This window comes from Mastigoproctus giganteus, chromosome 11, assembly GCF_048544385.1.
Source record: "Mastigoproctus giganteus isolate SK-2022 chromosome 11, ASM4854438v1, whole genome shotgun sequence".
Taxonomy (NCBI): domain Eukaryota; kingdom Metazoa; phylum Arthropoda; class Arachnida; order Uropygi; family Thelyphonidae; genus Mastigoproctus; species Mastigoproctus giganteus.
The window spans coordinates 160,864,080-160,878,779 of NC_143585.1; the positions used below are offsets into that span (position 1 = coordinate 160,864,080).

Consider the following 14,700-nt stretch of genomic DNA (forward strand, 5'->3'; position numbering starts at 1 on the left):
AGTTAGTGCAATGTTATGAAATTTAACAGATTGGCAATGCTAGGAGAAAAAACATATCACTCTTTTTTGCATGGATAAAAAAAGCAAAGAGCAAATAGTATCCCAAATATGGAAGTACTTTTTCTTTAGAAGATATGTAAGTGCAATACAAAATTGCTTTTGCAAAAAAAAAAAAAAAAAAAAAAAAACTAATTCCAAACAAGAAAACAAGAAAGTATATAGAATTATACAAAATAAACATGGCACTTGTATGTGCTGTGTTGTTTTAACACAGCTCATATGCATCAAGCTACACAATTATTATGGCAGTAAAAACAAAACTCGATGATTTTGTTACCACAGGAAATGCCACAAAATATATGAGAATAATCTGTGACCCTTTAGAGGAAATTAAAGGTTGAAGTACTTAATTTCTCACCATTCTTCAGTTGGATTTGCTTTGTCGCCCAATATATGTTTCAGGATATATCATGCCTCTCTTTCTGTTTAACCTTATGAAATATAGAATGGAATATAGCCATTGCTGATTATATATATAACAATACTTTTCCGGGCATATTTCTCATACATTTCTTTTGGTTTAGGACTAATGTCCTAAACCAAATTATCATAATAATTCCTCATCTAAATATCCTAAGGAAAAACCACATACTAACTAAACCCAATTCACTAAATTCCAAAAAAGACGTAACAATTAGCACACAAATATTACATTAAGGATTTTCTTAATAGGGTGTGTCTAAGTGTACATGGTCAATATTAAATTTATACCAAAAGTAAATGTACATTAACAGACCAAGGCCTGGGAGAAATATGCATAATAAATATTTCACTTAGATTTAGACATGGTACTGATCAAGGTGCAAAAGTTATGACAACTGCAGTGAGCAAGCGGACTTTTACTACAGAAAGCATATATATATATATATGCTTTCTGTCTATACTGAATTCCCATTCCTTGAATTCCCGTTCCTTAGTTTATTTTATTCCTTCTACATTGACAACAATCAAGGTGTTGAAAAATTGCATGAATGACGACAAAAGGATAATAAATGTGCATTTATTACCAATTTTTGTATATAACCTGTTCAGTCTGCTGGTTATAGTTTAACTTATATAGTGAAACTTTGTTAACTCATATAGGACAATATCGGATATCCCCAATAAACTGAAGTTGGTAATAACTTCTCATGATCAGTAGCATAATGTTTCATCTTCTTTTGTAAGGGTAAATCATAAGTTACTGTACACACCTCTAAAACTGAACATAGTTAATTCATTGTTTTTTTTTTTTTTTTACCTTTTTTTGTTGTTGTTGCAGGAATCATTTAAAAAGTTTCAGCAATTAAGCAAGAAGAAAGAATTCTAATAGTAAAGCATTCCTATAAACCTGGAAATGTACAGTGACTCAGACGTTGTATAGAGAACATTTTGACTTGGCTCCATCATCAAAAACAACAATTCACCAAATAATTACGAGATGTGAGTCATGGGAGCATTGTAACCCCAACTATGAATGGCAGACCACATCTTATCAAAAATACAGAACATGCCAAGATAACTAATAAGCCTCTACAGACCAGTCCTCACATCAGTATATCAGCTGTCATCTGAACTGTTGTTATAAATAAATTTTGAGAAAATAAAATAGCATCAGTGCAGATAAATAATTAATAAACACATGAACAGCAAGGCCAAAACTAGAAACAGAATTTGGAGTACCACTGTCAATGCAGAAACTCAGAAAAGAATGCAAAAGACTTGAAAATTTTGAGTACCAGTTGTTCAAATGGTTCAAGTTTATGGCATTCCCCATCTAGCCTTACCATAAAGGACACAGAGGATGGAATTACATTATATTACAAATGGGAAGAAAATTAACATTAAAATAGTGTTTTTGTATATAGGTTCTTAAGATTCCTATTTTGTGCCGGTACCAGAATTCTTTCGGAAGATAACTACATGGAAGGGTAATTTTAAATGGATGCCTCATACAGTTTTCACATATGTTTATGTTTAATATGCATAATCTATATTTGCAGACTTTATTACTTAAATTTCGTTTAAAAAAGGCAGCTGATACATAGTTAACTTGAAATGTTTTTAGCATATCAATTTTCCATTTTTTTTATTTTTTAATTATATGAAAATTTCTTTTCACATGCCCATTCCTTTCCAAAATAAGAAAAGCAATATGCAAATTCCCATGTTTTTTCAAAAAGAGGCTGTTTTAACATAGGAATCATGGTTATCACAGTAAAGTAAACGAGTATCCCTAAAATACAACACATACATAAACATAAAAGACTTAAAGCTACCAAAATATGAAAATTAAAATTAAAAATAAGTGTATACAAAATTCAAAAAGTTTTTCGGTGGATGGCTTTTGCTCCTTGTTCATCGTACTCTCTTTTTGAGACCCACATCTTCCGGAATGTGTCCAGTGACGCCAAAATGGATCCACTAAGGCAAAAGAATAACAAAATTTGTAAAACAAAACTCGGTATGTGATTTATATAAAATGTACCTCAATAATGGACAATTATATAGTTAATAAATTTTGAAACATACCCTATCCATGTAGAATACAGTCTTTCCTGAGGAGCAGATATCTGAAATGTAAAAAGATATAAGCTTTCATTAATGTTTTACAATTCAAGACAGTCAAAAGCTGTTGTACAGATGAAAATTGTGTTTCCTAACTACACGTGAGACTATATAAAATAATCACAAGATATGTCAAACTGAAAGTCTAAAGCTAATTAAAAGAAACTGTAGCACAAACCTGGAGGGGGGAAACCAAGTTTAGGGAGTTGTAAAAATTTTAAAAATTTTTGCTCTGCTAGAATTAAGTCAGTTAAGATCTCAATTTTACTCTGAACATTTTATTTCACATTTTAATTAGAGAAACACAAAATTAATTCTAAAATAATGCTTGTTCTGTGTTAACTTTTTCAGTCAATCATCAGGGGATTCCGTGGTTTTCTAGTGATGTGATAGCACTTGGGCCTGTGCACTTCAGAAATGACTAAAACTGTTCATGTTTTAATCAGATAACATAGCTCATTAGCAGAATGTGATCCATCAAAAAGTTGAGGCAATGCTGTGACCAGCTTTTTAATGGATATCAATTTGCCTTATGGGTGATGTTATCCAATTAAAAATGTCATTAGTCATTTTAGGTTGACCATGTAGTCATTTCTAAAGGGCACAGGACTAAGCTGGAGGACACTGGAGGAACCACAGCTTCCCCTGATGACAGACTGCAAAAGTTAATACAGAAGAATTATTTTAGAATGCTGTTTCAAATATTGCAGTAACCTGCATTTGAAATGGTTCCTCGTTTAAATTTTATTGACAATCTGCAATCTGATGAGAGACAGCCAGTCTTGAAACGGTCTATAATATGAGTGTCTCATCTTTTAAAATGACTGAATGAATAAGAACAAAATTACATAAAGAGCACTGTTTCTATTCCAAGGTGGATTATGGTGGATGACCCCTTTAACCAGCATATATGAAACTGAGAGATACGTCAGTTAAGCAGTTGGTTTCCCCCCCCCCCATGATTATCATAAAAAAAGAAAATATAAAAACCTGTATTATTTTAACACCATGTATAGGATGAAGGTGTAGAGGGCAGTGGACACTTGTGACTTGAATTTCTGAAGATCAGATTTGGAAAATACATGAGAAAGAAGGTTGTTCCAAATAAATAAAATAGAAGGGATAAATCAAGAAGAGGAAGAATTAATTCTGGGAGTTGGTGAATGGATGTTGACTAGCTGAGGCATGTGTTCAGACTGGTTTGGAAGTGGAATTACAGATACCTGAATTACTGGAATTACAGATACCAATTTGGAAGATTTGCCATGGAAATATCTACAGAAAAGGCATGTGACAGAGAATGAAGAGATTGTAAGAGATGGGTCATTAATCAACTTTACTGCCCTCTTTTGGATAGAATCTAGGAGTTTGAGCAGTTTTGGGGAACCACCTCAGATATGAGAACAATATTCAATTCTAGAGCAGATTTGTACAGAGTAGTTGTTTACAAGAAAACCTAGTTTTTTTTTGATGCAGAGAAAGCAAGCAAAATGTGCAACATGCCAAATGTGATATTAGAAATCAAGTTGATTTCCATTAAAGATAAATGACCTTGTCTAAAAATATGAGTTATTGAAGCTGAGCGTGAGAACAGTTTTTTTTTTTTTTTTTAAAGAAATAACATGGTATTGTGTTTAAGGAGGACTGAAATTAACTAAGTTGTCTTTTCCACATTGAGAAATTACCTGGAGATGGACATTTGTGAAATTGTCAATGGATATTTGAGTAGCAGAAACTTTGAGCAGAACTAAGTTTCGCAAACTAGAAGGCAGAATGTAGTGTGCTTCCATCAATAGAGGAAAGACATTAACATACATGAGGAAAATTGTGGGAGAAAAAACTGAACCTTGATGAACACCAACATAAATTCAGAAGTTAGTCCAATAGGCGAACCAAAACATATGATGGAATCTTGTTTTAAAGACTTTTGTGCCAAACACAATCAAAAGTCTTGGAAATGTCAAGAGCAACTGCTCTTGAGTTTTACTGAACTTTTCCATTGAAATTTTTTAAAGATAAGCAACAAAATTGAGTACGTCACCAATAGATTAACATAGACAGAATGCATATTGGTGATCAGATGGAAGGTACTGGGATAGTGTTAAATGTAATGTGGCTCCGGGCAGCATTACAATTAACCCAACTAACCCCCCCCCCAACTCCGCTGTACTGGGGCAGCATAACAGTTGGTGGCTGATGGATTTCTCTATTACTTTAGAAAGTGCAGAGATAAGGGTGGTGGGCCCTTATTTCTGCACTTTCTAAAGAGATTGGCCAATAGGAAGATACAGGAAAAAGCATTTGAGTATAATATACAGTTATTTAACCTATATGTAGATTTCAAATAAGCCTTTGATTCCCTCAATAGAGAGGAAATGATAAATGATCTCCTTCTCATGGGCATATCTGCAAAGATTGTTAAGCTCATAAAAGCAACTGGCTGGCTCTAAAGCAGTGGTGAGAAATGACAATGAGTTGATGATTCCCTTTAACATTAATGCTGGTGTTAGGATGATGCACTCTCTACTGTGTTATTTAACTTGGTTTTAGAGGTGGCTGTCAGAAAATTAGAAGTGACAGGATGCACAGGCACGAAGACAGTGTAGGTTTGTGCATATGCTGATGATGTCAGTATTATTAGTAGGACTAAAGGAGCACTAGAGGCAACAGTGGCCAGGCTGGATAGTGAAGCACAAAGAAGAGGACTTAGGATAAATGAAGCGAAGACAAAATATCCAGTTATATTAAAGGAGGGGGCAAAGGAAGTAAAGCAAACACTTAGCCATAATTATGAGAGCTTCCTTGGACTCAGGGGAGGGCACTCATGGACTGGAGATGTGCAAATGTGACCCAAATTCACAAAGGAGGATCAAAGGGCAACAAAATTAATTACAGACCTGTTAGTTTAACTAGACAAGACTTCAATTATTGCTCGGACACAGCATGGGTTCGTTAAGGGGAAATCTTGTCTGACTAATTTGATTGGATACTATGATGTGGTCACAAAGGAACTGGAAGCAGGGAATAACTTTGATATCATATACTTGGATCTTAGAAAGGCTTTTGGTATTGTTGTACACGGAAGACTGCAGCTATGGATAAAGGGATGGTTGAGTGGGAGAAGACAGAGTGATAATCAATGGACACTGTTCTTTGTGGACTAATGTTATTAGTGGAGTCCCTCAGGGTTGTGTTAGGTCCATTGTTGTTTACTGTATTTATTAATGATATTGATGATGGTATATCGGGCTTAATGTCCAAGTTGTTAGGAAGGATGTAGAGCTGCTGGAGCGAGTGCACAGAAGGGCAACAAGATTAGTGAATGGAACAAAGGGTTGCTCTTATGAAGAAAGGCTTAAGTTTTGCAAATTACTTCAGTTTTCTGGAGACTAGGCACCTGCAAGGTGACCTGATTGAGGTGTATAAAGCCTTGAATGGTTTGAGCATAATTAATGCTGATGGGATTCTTCCTCTTGCTCAAAATGAGAGGGCATAAATTCAAATTGAGGGAAGACAGTTGTAGGATAGATGTGCAGAAGTTTGGCTTTAGCCAGTGTGTGGTTGACTGTTGAAACAAACTTCCATCTGTCATAGAAGTTGATACTGCACATCTATTCTACAACTGTCTTTTCTCAATTTGAACCTATACCCACTCAGGTACTTAATCAGAGCAAACTGGAAGTATCCCATCAGCATCGAGCCTGCTCAAACCATTCAAGGCCTCATACACCTCAATCATATGAGAGCTTGAAGGACAGGGTGGATGCCCTCGAAGGATTAAAAGTGAGGGCCCATCAAGCTCTCAGCTGCCCACACCAATGCCAGAGCTTGCACTTGGTCATCACGCAACACAGCGGCAGCCCCCCAAGGCAGAATGCGCTGGTCCCAAAGGAACTAGTAGTTGTTGGTGACTTTATTGTCAGGGAAACGGGAAACATGCTTTGTAAAAAGGATAAGTGGAACAAGATGAGGGTATGTCTGCCAGAGGCAAAGGTTTATGATGTTGTAGAGCGGATATCATCTTTTAAGGGCACAAAAGGTGATATAGTTGTACACGTTGGCACTAATGATATTAAGAGTAGGAGACCGGCGGAATTACTTAACAAGAACAGGTCACTGTTGAAAAAAACCCGTGAATTAGGGTTGAATTTGAAAGTGTCTGCAATTCTGCCCAGACACGATAGGAGGGAGTATATGATGAGAGCCCTGTCGATCAATTCGGCCCTGGAAAGATTGTGCAAGGCTCAAGTGGTAGAATTTTTTTCAGCCTGGTCTGTACTTGTTAACAGGAGAGACTGCTTCTACAGGGATGGGATACACTTAAATAGAAAGGGTGCAAGAATGTTTGCTGATGCTATCGAGGCAGTGTTAGGTGGGTCGGAAAACTGCTAGATTGGGGGGATACAAGGACTAATAGATTAACAGTAGCCACTGGCAGAGGTGAAAGTGATTCTTGCACTGCTTCTATTGGAATGAGCAGAAGCCTGGAAAATAAGATGCAGGATATTTCAGAGACTGCTGGGAATCATTGGGGTACAAGTAAACACATGGGTTGTGTTAGGGTAGCTAAGAAAAAGAACAGGTGCATGTATACTTGCGCATACACCAATGCTAGGAGTTTAGTAAATAAATTTGATGAATTTGAGGTATTGCTCAAAACATCAAAGGCAGATATTGTTGGGATTTCAGAGACGTGGTGTCACACAGATATAAGGAATGCAGAACTGGAATTTGGGGAGTACAATGTCTACAGAAAGGATAGACAGGATGGGAAGGGAGGAGGGGTTATGCTATTAGTTAAGAAATACATAAAATCCAAGGAAGTGAAGCCAGTCGACATCGCTGGACAGTGCAGTGTCGAGTCAGTTTGGTGTGACATAAGCATTGGGAGATCAAAATTGAGAGTAGGAGTGTGCTATAGGCCCAATGACTCTGATGAGTATAATAAGAAACTGTACAGGGAAAATGAGTGGGCCAGTAAATCAGAGAGTCTTATAATGGGGGATTTTAATTTCCCAGATATTGACTGGAATTTGGGGGCTGGTCACTCAGACACTAGCAAGGCTTTTGTGGATTTATTGGATGATTGTTTTCTACATCAGCATGTTCGGGAGGCAACTAGAGGGAGTAATACTCTTGATTTGATTATCAGTAGTGATTCTTCATGCATTAAGAATCTGCACATAAATGAACCACTAGGTGGCAGTGATCACAGTGTGCTGATGTGGGATTTACTCAAAAAGGTAACTACTATTAGGGGGTAAAGGGAAGGGTTATTGCTTTCGTAAAGGCGACTACGATGGACAGAGACAGTATTTAAATTCTATACAGTCGGACCAACTGATGATGTTACCAACAGCAAATTCAAAATGGGAAGCATTCAAAGAACGTATTTTGCAAGCTACTAGGCTTTACATACCAACTAAGAAATAGATGTCAGATGAACTAATGAGACATATGGCAGAGAAGAAAAATACATGGGATTCATACAAATTAACACATGACACAGAAGACTATGATAGATACAAGTTGATCTGGAACCAAGTTACAAAGGAGGTTAGAGAGGCAAAGACAGATTATGAGATATCTTTGGCAAGGGATGCAAAGAAAAACAGCAAAGAATTCTTTACTTATGTAAACTCTAGAAGGAAGGGGATGAATCAGATTGGTCCACTTGATATCGATGAGTCAACTGTTGATGATCCTGCTCAGGTAGCTAACAAATTAAATGAATATTTTGCATCGACATTCACACATGAGGAGTCATTCTAGGGGAATGCCAGAAGTGTATTCAACTCTGGCAGTAAGCTAGAGAATCTTGTAATCTCTGAGAGTAAAGTGGAGGAGAAATTGCTGAAGATAAACACAAGAAAGGTACCTGGGGTCGAAGGGATCTATCCAGTTATATTAAAGGAGGCAGCAAAGGAAGTAAGCAAACCCTTAGCCATAATTATGAGAGCTTCCTTGGACTCAGGGGAGGTACCTATGGACTGGAGATGTGCAAATGTGACCCCAATTCACAAAGGAGGTTCAAAGGCTGACACAAGTAATTATAGACCTGTGAGTTTAACTTCTGTTCCTGAAAAATTAATGGAGGCACTGGTTAAAGAAGCACTGCAGGATCATCTAGACAAGACTTCAGTTATAGCTCGGACACAGCATGGTTTTGTTAAGGGCAAGTCTTGCCTGACCAATTTGACTGGATACTATGATGCAGTCACAAAAGAACTGGATGCAGGGAATAACTTTGATATTATATACTTGGATCTTAGAAAGGTTTTTGATACTGTTGCTCATTGAAGACTGCTGCACAAATTGGAGCAGTGTGGCACTGGAGGCAAATTGCTGCTATGAATAAAGGGGTGGTTGAGGGGGAGAAGACAGAGAGTGGTAATCAATGGACACTGCTCATCGTGGACTAATGTTATTAGTGGAGTCCCTCAGTGTTCAGTATTGGGTCCATTATTATTTTTTGTATTTATAAATGATATTGATGATGGTATATCAAGCTTAATGTCCAAGTTTGCAGACGATACGAAGGTTGGCAGGGTTGTCAAAGACACTACTGACACTATGCTGCTGCAACAGGATCTGGAAAGGTTGAGCAGATGAGCTGAGAGGTGGCAAATGAAGTTTAACATTGACAAATGTAAAGTACTACATATGGGAAACAGCAACGTATCAACTATGGTACTAAACTGACAGTGGTAGAGAATGAAAGGGACCTGGGGGTGGTTGTGCAGGCAGATATGAAGTTCTCTGAGCAGTGCAGACGGACTGCAAGAGTATCTCATGGTGTACTGTCAATGATATATAGGAATTTTTCTAGCAGGGATAAGGAGGTGATTATTCCCCTCGATGGTCAGGCCACTCCTACAGTACTGTATACAGGTCTGGAGGCCTCATTTCAAGAAGGATATAGAGCAGCTGGAACGAGTACAGAGAAGGGCAACAAGATTAGTGAATGGAACAATGGGGTGCTCTTACGAAGAAAGGCTTAAGTTTTGCAAATTACAGTGTCTGGAGACTAGGCACCAGTGAGGTGATCTGATAGAGGTGTATAAAGCATTGAATGGTTTGAGCAGGCTCACTGCTAATGTGATACTTCTGCTTGCTCAGATTAGGAGGTCTGGAGGCCTCATTTCAAGAAGGCTGTAGAGATGTTGGAAAGAGTACAGAGAAAGGCAACAAGATTAGTGAATGGAACAAAGGGGTGCTCTTACGAAGAAAAGTTTAAATTTTGCAAATTACAGTGTCTGGAGACTAGGCACCAGCGAGGTGATCTGATAGAGGTGTATAAAGCATTGAATGGTTTGAGCAGGCTCACTGCTGATGTGATACTTCTGCTTGCTCAGATTAGGAGGCCTGGAGGCCTCATTTCAAGAAGGATGTAGAGATGCTGGAACGAGTACAGAGAAGGGCAACAAGATTAGTGAATGGAACAAAGGGGTGCTCTTACGAAGAAAGGCTTAAGTTTTGCAAATTACAGTGTCTGGAGACTAGGCACCAGCGAGGTGATCTGATAGAGGTGTATAAAGCATTGAATGGTTTGAGCATGCTCAATGCTGATGGGATTCTTCCTCTTACTCAGAATAATCACCTGAGAGGGCATAAATTCAAATTGAGGAAAGACAGATGTAGAATAGATGTGCGGAAATTTGCCTTTAGCCAGCGGGTGGTTGGTTGGTTGGTTGGTTGGTTGGTGGAACAGACTTCCATCTCTTGTCGTGGAAGTTGATAGCCTAAATAAGTTTAAGGCTCAGCTGGACAGGTATTTCGAATGAACAGAGGGGTGAAGTGTAAGTGGTTATTATTTTTTTATTTATTTTATTTTATTTATTTATTTATTTTTTTTTTTTTTGGCTGATGCTGCATAAGCTTGCTTTCTTGCATCAAATGCCTCTACTAATGCTAATATCACATTGCAGGTGACTTGTGTCCAGCTGCTGCAATTTGCAGTACTTAAGCTTCTCTTGGTAAGAGGACCCCTTCGTTTCACTCACCAATCTTGTTGCCCTTTTCTGTACATGCTCAAGCAAATCTACGTCCTTCTAAAATGAGGACTCCAGCCCTGTATGCAGTTCTCAAGGCATGGCCTGACCATTGCCTTATACAAAGGGATAATCACCTCCTTTTCCCTGCTAGCAAAATTCCTGTATATCAATGACAAAACCCCATGACCTGCTCCTGCAGGCTGTCTGCATTGCTCAAAAAACTTTATACCTGATTGCTCAATGACTCCCAGGACTTTTTCATTTTCTACCACCCTAAATGTAGTACCACACAGCTGGTACATTCCTCTGGGTTACTTCTACCCATATGCAATACTTTGCATTTGTCAATGTTAAATTTTAATTGCCACTTCTCAGTCCATCTACCCAAATTCTCAAGATCCTATTGCAGTAGAACACTGAGATTACTGTCATTAACAACACTGCCAACTTTGTATCATCTGCAAACTTCAACACTAAGCCTGATATAACTTCATCAATATCATTGATAAATATGCAAACAATTTTGATATCATATACTTGGATTTTCCTGAAATCCAAGTATATAATATTAAAATTATTTTTTCCATTGCTTTGTAACCACATCATTATTTTACCTGGAACAGGAGTTAAACTAACTGGTCTGTAATTACTCATGTCACCCTTCAATCTCCTTTGTAAATTGGGGATACATTTGCACATCTCCAGTACATGGAGACATCCTACTGAGTCCAAGGATGCTCTCATAATTATGGTTAAGGGTTTGCTTAGTTCCTTTGCCGCCGCCGCCGCCTCTAATATAACTGGATAGATCCCACTCACCATAGGTGCCTTTCTTATGTTTAACTTCAACAATTTCTCCTCCACTTTCCTCTCAGTTATTACAAAATTATTAAGCACCTTATTACAATTTGATAAAATTCTGGCATTTTCCTTCCTTAATAACTCCTCATGTGTGAATGTAGATGCAAAATACTCATTCAGTTTGTTTGCTATATGAGCAGGATCATCAACAGTTGAACCATCAATATCAAGTGGACCAATCTGATTCATCCCCTTCCTTTTAGAATTTATATAAGTAAAGAAATCGTTCCTATTTTTCTTAGCATCCTTTGCCAAAGATTTCTCATAATCTGCCTTCTCTTGCCTAATCTCCTTTGTGACTTGATTACAGACTAGTTTATATCTACCATAGTCTTCTGTGTCGCCTGATAATTTATATGCATCCCATGAATTTTTCTTCTTTACCACGAGTCTCATTAGTTAATTTGACAACCATTTAGGCCTAAACCTTGAACAATATTTCTTAATAGGTATGAAAAATCTAGTAGCTTCCACAATCAATTCCTTGAATGCTTCCCAGTTAGAATTTGCTGTTGGTAACATCATCAGTTGATTCCACTGTACAGAATTTAAAAACTGTCTGAGATCACTAACGGAAAAAGATGAGCAGTTTTTGAAAGCATTAAAGCGTAGAATTTTGTGAAAAGTCTTTGGGCTCGTACAAGACGTTGATGGATCTTGGAGGATCAGAATGAACCATGAAGTTGACAATCTTATTCATGCTGCGGACATCATCAGATTTGTGAAGAGCCAGAGACTTGCCTGGTTGGGACATGTTATGAGAATCGATTACAGTAGAACAACTAAGAGGATAATGAAATGGTAGCCTACTGGTAGGGCTAGAGAAAGACCATGGAAAAGATGGATGGAAGAGGCAGAAGAGGACTTAAATATCATGAGAATAAGAAATTGCGAAGTTTGACTTCTGGGATCGCTTACTGGTGGAACCTCATTGAGAAGGCTAAGACCCACCCTGGGTTATAACGCAAGAAGAAGAATATATCACATAAATGGCAATAATTAAAAATAGGCAAAAAAAAAAAAAAAAAAAATAGAAAAAAAAAAAGAGGCATATTAGCTGACTCTTTAAGACAAGAGTATCATTTAAGCAAATATATCCTAAATTACATTTATAAAATTAGTCTTAAAATAAATTTATAACGTTAGCAAATACCCTCATTAATTCAACATCAAATTATTTTAAATCTGAAGTTTTTCAAAATTACTATTATTCCCCATCTAACACTATCGGATTTATAAGCATTTCAGCAGAGATAATTTTAAATACATCTACAACGAAATTCAAAATGTGATCTCATGATTTGTGATTAACTTGTATCATTTGCAAATGCTTGCTAAATCAATTACAGACAAACATCATTATAATGAAACTGAATGGATCTATATTGAAAATATGCTACTGTACATAGTTTACTACACTGAGTGGACAGAAATCATGGGATACCTACCTAGTAATGGGTAGGCCCACTTTTTTTCCTGGATAAGGTCAAAAGGTGGGCAAAAGGTTTGATTTGATTTTGATTTTTTGTGGTGGGTAAAAGTCACATGGTGAGGCATTGAGTCCACTAGTTCATGAAAGCATTCCACATGTATTTCCATCCATGCCTACTGCATTGCAGTCCAGAATCCATCGCATTCCTGGGTGGAGGATCCAAAGCTTGAACGGCTCTTTCCACAGCATCCCAAAAATGCACCACACGGTTCATATCCGGTGAACAGGGAGGCCATTCGATGGTAGAAAAATCTGCGGAATGTTCTACGAACCATGTTCTAGTCACCATAGCTTTGTGGGGAGGTGTTGTTGTTGTTATTTGGTTTTTAGGAGCATTAGCAACTAAGGCCATATTGCTCCGGGGATATGCGGTGGTCATTCCCTGACCTTTCTGTATCCTCCGTATTCGGTGGTCACGGGCTCGAACCCCAGTCTAATCAAAAAGCGTGTGCTATGCACTGCTGCTCCTGCCCACCTGGCTATGGAGGCGGCCTGGAGAGGTGCATTGTCCCGCTTGAAGAGTCCATTGCCCTGTGGGTGCACAATGACCACGAAGGGATGCAGATGGTCTGCAAGGATGGCCACATAACCCGAACTGTTCCGAGTTCAATACATCCCAGACCATTACAGTGTCCACCTGCCTGATCAGTTCCTTGGTGACATGATGGGTGCATAGCTTCAAGCGGTTTGTAATTACTCATGTCACCCTTTAATCCCCTTGGTGAATTGGGAATACATTCACACATCTGCAGCCTCCACAGGAACTTACCTCGAATCCAGGGATGCTCTCATAATTATGGCTAAGGGTTTTCTTACTTCTTTTGCTGCCTCTGTTAATATAATTGAATAGTTCCCATCCACCCCAGCTGCCTTTTTCATTTTTAACTTCAATTTCTCTTCCACTTTCCTTTCAGTTATTACAAAACCATTTAGCTCCATGTAAGAATTTGATAAACCTCTGGCATCTTTTCCCCTAAAGAATTCATGTGAATATAGATGCAAAATACTTATTCAGTTTGTCAGCAACCTAAGCATGACCATAGACAGTTGGCCCATCGATGTCAAGTGTACCAATGTGATTCATCCCCTTTCTTCTAGTGTTGACATGAATAAAGAAGTCTTTGCTGTTTTCCACCACACATGCACCCTCCCATTCACTCGAAATAACTGGAATTGGGACTCATTAGACCACGAGACTCATCTCCAATCATCCAAGGTCCAGTGCCAATGTTATTTCGCCCAGTTGAGGCGTAGTGTCCTATGTCAAGGTGCTGGCAATGGGATTCTGGTGGTTTGGCGGCTCCCGTAACCTATTGCGGCTAATGATTGCCTAATGGTCTTGGTGGAAACGTTTCTGACATCTTCCTCACTGGAAGCCTGCAGTGATTTGTGCCACTGTTGCTCTCCGGCTAGCCAAAACAATGCAAAACAGACGTCAATGGCACCATCTTTCTCTGTCTACAATGAGATGTTATTTCGGAAATGGTATATTCCCGATACACTCTTGATACTGTCGAATGGGGGATAGTGCAATTTCTGTACCACCTCCATGATAGTGACCCATGCATCATGCACCCACCACATCCCTCTTTCAAAGTTGGTTAACTCACGATGTTTATCCATACCGACATTGAATTACTGTGTATGTGAATGCAGTGTACCTATATACCTGCCAAGCAGTGGGTTCGTCCACTAGTGAGAGGGGTGACAGCATTGCATTGCCCAGGAACCAGGTATCCCATGAAT

The 14,700-nt window shown here is 38.2% G+C and overlaps 1 protein-coding gene across 1 annotated transcript in view; it reads right to left on the reverse strand.

The window, feature by feature from the left end:
* Positions 1-247: 247 nt before the first annotated feature.
* Arp1 (Actin-related protein 1) overlaps positions 248-14,700 on the reverse strand; it is a 341,295-nt gene continuing 326,842 nt past the window's right edge. The window contains exons 10-11 of the mRNA XM_090385032.1: positions 2,572-2,612; positions 248-2,463 (exon numbers count right to left, since the gene is read on the reverse strand). Of these exons, the coding sequence (XP_090241158.1) occupies positions 2,361-2,463; positions 2,572-2,612 (144 nt within the window). The 3' untranslated portion in view covers positions 248-2,360. The remainder of the gene's footprint in view (positions 2,464-2,571; positions 2,613-14,700) is intronic.